At 35.9% G+C, this 6961-nt stretch overlaps 1 protein-coding gene across 1 annotated transcript in view; it reads left to right on the forward strand.

Moving 5' to 3' along the window:
* Positions 1-3788, forward strand: part of LOC134275489 (uncharacterized) — an 8251-nt gene extending 4463 nt beyond the window's left edge. Inside the window, exon 3 of the mRNA XM_062757771.1 lies at positions 3079-3788. Within this exon, the coding sequence (XP_062613755.1) occupies positions 3079-3788 (710 nt within the window). The remainder of the gene's footprint in view (positions 1-3078) is intronic.
* The last annotated feature ends 3173 nt before the right edge of the window (positions 3789-6961 follow it).

Consider the following 6961-nt stretch of genomic DNA (forward strand, 5'->3'; position numbering starts at 1 on the left):
CTATCTCTTTTGAATCAAAAGTTATATAAACAATACAATATTTTTGAAAAGTAGGTTAAACTTCTAGGTCAAGGTCACAGAGTCAAAAGTCATGATATATTTAGAAAAGTCTTTTCACATGTAATAAACATGTATAATTTGAATGCCCTTTCTTTTCTCTTTCAAAATGATCAATTAAATTTTTTTTTTTTGGAAAGTAGGTAAAACTTTAAGGTCAAGGTCTCACTTGGGTTAAAAAAAATCATAGTATATTTAGAAAGTTTTGTGGTAATGTACATGTGAAATATGAAAGCACTATCTCTTATTATTCAAAAGTTATGACCAAGGTTAAATTTATTGTGACAGATGCACATACTAGCTGTCAATAAGATGGACAGACTGACAGACAAATGGGATTTAATGTCCCCTCCCTTTCCCCAAAATGGGGGACAATAATGCCCTTGCTGTTCTTGAGAAGAAGATTTATGAAGGAAAAAATCCCCTGCATATTTCTTAATGCAAATCAATATTGTGTTTTTATGTCATTTTGTTTGTTGTTAAACATCCCTCTCAGGAATTTTTCACTCATATGGAGACACCACCACTTGAAAAATAATGAGGACAAATTAGATTTGAGGTCAACATTCATTTTAGGAGTTTTCAACCATTAAGGCGTAAAGAAATATTAACTCGATCCTTCCCCTCATCCCTTCCCAGACCCCTGTTTGTTCATGTATGCAAACTACTACTTGTTTTTACATTTAAAAAAAAATGTTTATACAAAGAGTTTAATGTGGTCCATCTCTGAATGATTTCCTAATTCTAGGAAGATAGGTTGACACAAATTCATGAATAAAATGTCAAGTAATCTTATCATTGATGCACTTTTATTTAATTTAATGCAGTCATATTGTGAACATTTCCAGCTCATTAGGAGAGTGGGGATGACCTCCAGGGGTTCATAACATTTATACCATTAAATTTACATAACATAATAACACAAGTAACAAAATTATGTATAGTCAAATGGAAAAAGTTTCCTACTATTTAGGAGTCACATGATCATTTGTCATTACAGGGACAGGGAAGTGGATTGGGAGATCGCCCCCTCAACCCCCCCCCCCCCCCCCTGGAATTTGCAGGACTATAATAATTATACTGGAGGAAGTAAAAATGACTTTGAATGCCCTAAGTGTCCCTCCACCCTAGAAAACAGACCCAACCATAACTTCTTTTTTTTTTGCTTCTCAGGAAATTCTGGTCTGGCCCTCCCCCCCCCCTCCCTCCCAGAAAAAAAACTCTGGATCTTGTAACTGAATGTAACGTTGATAACGGGGGATAACTCTTCAGAATGTGAAATTCGTCTATTGTAGCATCGGAGGACCTTTGCTCCTTTAAACTCGAACCTAACCGTTTGCATTTCAGACTATTTTACCCAAATCTATACCAAAACTTGTACTTACCGATTGTCATTAATTAGGCCTTGTCATCTTCATAAAATATAATCCAGTTAAAGCACAAAATGAAATAATTCCTACTGACATATAGGCCTATGCAATGATGCACACTAGTAGCCTACTGCACGTGCAGTGAAATCTAAAATGATAATGCCAGTGGTAAAACTAGTACTTAAGTTGGGAACGTGACGCAAGCCCAATGTGATGCAGGTGTTCAGATACATGTATAGTGCAAGAACAAATTGAAAATTATCATTTACAAAAGATGTTTTATTTTAACTTTGCCATCTAGGCCTATTTCCAAAAACAGGCAAATAAGGTGTGTTTGTGTGTGTGTGTTGATGGGAGAGGGGTGGGGGATGACTAAATTGATTGTGTATATGGCAGCTTTCAAGAAGTTTCTGCCTAATCAAATACAAATAAACTTTGCACATTTTGAAAAATTCATCAAAAACGCTTTACACTAATTTGAATAATATTATTTTTTGTTAATCTATATTAGAAAATAGATTTAAAAAGTTCCAATTACCGTACAAGTAGAATTTTTAGCGAGGATTTAATTTTGGCATTATTAGCGAGGGTGCTGACATCGCTAAAATTGAATACCACTGAAAATTAATTGCTTATCATTTGTAAAAGCTTCTTGAATTAGCATTTTAAAATCGCTAAAATTACTTCTCGCTAAAAATAAAATACCAGATTTTAGGTAGAAATCGCTAAATTTGCGTTTCGCTAAAATTTCCACTTATACAGTATGTGCCAAAAATTTATACAGCCCCCCTCCCCCTTTATCAAACCTAATTTACATCATTAATTTAATTCTGTTGTTTAATTTCCGACTGGTAATCAATTATGAATATGAAATACCAATAAGATGGAGTCCCATGGGTCACATGGTCACTAGCTGCAGATCTGTAGCGTTATTGTTTTATATACATGTATTAGTCTTTGACCATAAAGCTACAGATCCCCATATGCAAAAAAGGTGCAATTTACGGCGCAATATGTTTTGCGCACTTCTGGGGAGAATTTCTCCACTTTCCAGCATCGGTTAATTTACTACCTTTCACTCCCTAATTCTAGGCACATTGTTTAACTAATCTGTATATTTTATCCATCTCCAATCCTTTTATAGTCGTCTCTACACGTGATAAACTCGCTTGATTAAAATTATTTGTTAGATTGCTGAAAATTCACATCAAGCGAGTTTTTTGCCTGTAGAGATGACTATAAATCATTAAATGGCTGGGAGGTGGACAAAATATACATATTGGCTACAGAATGTGTCTAAAATTAGGGAGTGAAAGGTAGTTGATTGACCAATGCTAGAAAGTGGAGAAAAACTGCCCAAGAGTGCGCAAAAAATATTGCGCCGTAAATTGCACCTTTTTTGCATATGGGGATCTGTAGCGTTATGGTCAAAGTCAAATATATAAAACCATAACGCTGCAGATCTGCAGCTACATGGTCACCTGAGCATATTATGCTCAATTTGATGAATACATGTATTATGTAAATTATTGAATTATACTGACTTTTCCCTTGGTAAAGCCCAATATGAAGAAGTGTGCATTTAGAGGCAAACACCTTAGTGCGGGTATTACTGTCTCATGACAGCATCTAGTATTGCACATGGAAACATACACACCTGACAACAAACTGAGTTATAGAGCTGACAAAATGTCCTGTCACATGCTGAAATTAGCAGCCAAGTTTGGTTGTATTACATACATGCTGTACATAGCCATGTATTATTACAAGACACTGAGATACACAGAAGCTTTATCTATTATAGAGATAATCAAGGTCAAGTTAGCACAGCCATATGTGATATATAGGTCAAATGTAGATACAGAGATGTATACTGAGGCTGTAGGGATACAGTCTTGGTCTACAAAGATGAGACAGGCTCTGGCATTACATATCAGACTTCACAATGACATCATTTACATCAGTGAACTGATTCCTGAACAACAGTCTGCTCTACAGAACCATTTTCTTTTATTGATTGTACCACCCTTTATCCTGTTACACATGCTAGAGATCGTGTGTTACAGACATGTAGACACAGTGCGAGTACAAACAGCTCTAGATGATCTACAGAACCTAGTTCACTATGATCAGGGACAGTATATACCTTTACGTCACAGACACAGCTCGTATATACGGCTTATACCTTTACAATACAGAGACATATCGTGGCAGATTCTGGGGATCTGTCAACAGGTGACAGGGAACCTCCAGGCTGCTCTATACTCATACCAACAATCTCTCAGACAGGAACCAACCCACAAAATACAAACAGCAACAGAAATGAGAATACTGAGTTTGTCAATGGATTCCCTTAATTAATTTAATGTCAGATGATACAGATTATCATTTAGATATCCTTTTGATTTCATATTTTCTTTTCTGTCTGTTTTATTAATTGTATTAAAAAGCTAATAACTAGTCTATAATAAAATGAAAGAGGCACAATATCTTATCATAATTACAGTCAAACCTGTATTAAGCAGTCACCTACGGGAGACATTAAAAGTGACCTTTATATAGAGGTGACCTTTGGATAAAAGGTCATCTTTTTAAAGGACTATTTATATACAAGGATGCCAGTTCATTTGTGTTTATATTATGTATTTCACAAGAAATATACAAGGAAGTTAGGTATTGGACATTAGTGATATCACTTTTATTTTTTTTTATTCCGCATGACTTTTGTGGATGAATTCAAACAGAATTCAATGAATCCCAGAAAAATAATAAAATATTTGTATATTGTATCTTAAGGTAAAAGCTTTATCCCACTTCAAAGCAGAGACAAATTGTCGTGTGTAAGGAATAAATATTTCATACAATGAAGAAAACCAATCAATCAAATATTATTTCATCTAAACTTGATTTGTAAAATTAACTTCTGTACATTTATCTTCTTAAAATACATGTATATGGATTGTTGTATAATAAACAGACAAGTAACTGTCAGACGTTCTCAGTTAGTATTGGTATTCAGTAAAGACTATTTGTAACTTTTAATTCACGATCCTGCACCGCTTGACCAATTATTTACATTAGTAACAAATATCGGGAATCAGTTGAATCCAGATCAGCTCACGTGATAGGACAAAATGGCCGCTATAGACAGGGGAACTTGGCGATTTTGCTTTAGACTGGCCTGCCTGCCTGATCCTCAATATACAGACAGATGATCAGTAATGTAAAGGGCCAAGCTCATTGGCTAATAAAAACTCACGCAGAGACAGAAATTTAGATCTCTCGGGTAAACCAAAATAGATCACAGAGTGCACAGACACCAGCCTTTACATAGTTACCTTTCATAAATATAGTTTTTGATAATATCTAGGCTTACATTTATTTCAGTTTTTATTACTTATATCCAGGATACCTTTAACAAGAGGCCCAGGGGCCACAGCACTCACCTGAGAACATCAGACTTAAATTTACCCCCCCCCCCCTCCAGGCGTCCATCTTTTGAACAAACTAGAATCTACACTACCTGAGGATGATTCCATATAAATATCACTAATCATAGCTTTGAAGAACTTGAAAAGGAGATTTTGAAAGGTTTCCCTATATATCCCTATGTAAACTTGGGTCGGCCATTTTGGCCCCACCCTTCCCCCGGGAGTCATCATTTGAACAAACTTGAATTTACACTACCTGAGGATTATTCCACATGAGTTTCACCTTTCCTGGCCCAGTGGTTGTGAAAAGAAGATTTTAAAAGATTTTTCCTATATATTCCTATGTGAAACTTGGGTCGGCCATTTTGGCCCCACCCTTGCCCCGGGGGTCATGATTTAAACAAACTTGAATCTACCTACCTGAGGATGATTGCACATGAGTTTCATCTTTCCTGGCCCAGTGGTTCTGGAGAAGATTTTTAAGGATTTTTCCGATATATTCCTATGTAAAACTTGGGTCGGCCATTTTGGCCCCACCCTTGTTCCGGGGGTCATCGTTTGAACAAACTTGAATCTACACTACCTGAGGATGATTGTACATGAGTTTCATCTTTCCTGGCGCAGTGGTTCTGGAGAAGAAGATTTTTAAAGATTTTTCCTATATATTCCTATGTAAAACTTGGGTCGGCCATTTTGGTCCCACCCTTCCCCCGGGGGTCATCATTTGAACAAACTTGAATCTGCACTACCTGAGGATGATTCCACAGGAGTTTCATCTTTCTTGGCCAAGTGGTTCTGGAGAAGAAGGTTTTTAAAGATTTTTCCTATATATTCCTATGTAAAACTTGGGTCGGCCATTTTGGCTCCACCCTTGCCCCGGGGGTCATGATTTGAACAAACTTGAATGTACACTACCTGAGGATGCTTTCACACGAGTTTCATCTTTCCTGGCCTAGCTGTTCTGGAGAAGAAGATTTTTTAAAAATGCCATTAATTTTTAACAAATTCATGATTATCTCCCCTTGGAAAAGGGCGTGGCCCTTCATTTGAAGAAACTTGAATCCCCTTCACCCAAGGGTTTGGGTGAAATTGGCCCAGCAGTTCTTGAGAAGAAGTCGAAAATGTGAAAAGTTTACGGACTGACAGACAGACGGACAGCTATACAGTTGAGAGGTACATTGTGCATTTTACGGAAGGTGCGGGGTTATCATTTTGCTTTGTTGGGTTATTGATAGTACAGTGGTGACTTGAGAGGTTTCATTAGGAATTCAAACAAATGGTATATTGTAGGGTTAAAGGTCTATATTTGGGGGTTAAAGATCTTTATTATATTTGTGGGGTTAGAGATCTATATTTGTGTGGTTAAAAATGAATTATTTAATATCAAGTCAACTTTACAGGCAACTAATTATAAGAACTTAAGATTGTTACTGTTTATCTGAAGAACTTAGAACAGAAATAGCAATAACATTTTTAGACTACTACATAGCAGTAACAATGCAAAAAAAATGTGTTTTTTTTTGGATACAGTACCCGCATCGTTATTCTTTACAGGATACACGATACGATAGGATACACGCACAATACGATAGGATACACGCACGATACGATAGGATACACGCACGATAGGACAGGATACATGCACGATAGGATAAACGCAAAACACGATAAACGCAAAACACGATACACGCAAAACACGATAAACGCAAAACACGATAGACCTGATAAACGATCTACACGATAGGATAAACGCAAAATCTGATAGGATTGTTTCAAAATGCGGAACGTTTTTTGACAAGACGAAAAGATTTACGTTTACGTTTACGCTAAGCTCTGACTTATGTACATGTAAACATTTTACATTAAAGATACTTAAAACCTCGTATTCATTAACGAACATTGAATGGTTAAATACTTTTAATCTTTACAATACAAAACAGAAAAATTAATTAACAAATATTAAAAGAGTGAAATGCGACTTTTCCGAGTGAATAATTATAAATCATTGCTATTAAACTCTGTGTGTACTGTTTCTAATAATAACGAAAAATAGGTTTAATTCGGCATATGAATTATTAAACCTTAAAAATCATTTTACACTGA

Source organism: Saccostrea cucullata, unplaced genomic scaffold (assembly GCF_032062105.1).
Source record: "Saccostrea cucullata isolate Sc308-1 unplaced genomic scaffold, CSIRO_AGI_Scuc_v1 ctg7258, whole genome shotgun sequence".
In the NCBI taxonomy this organism is placed as follows: Eukaryota; Metazoa; Mollusca; class Bivalvia; order Ostreida; family Ostreidae; genus Saccostrea; species Saccostrea cuccullata.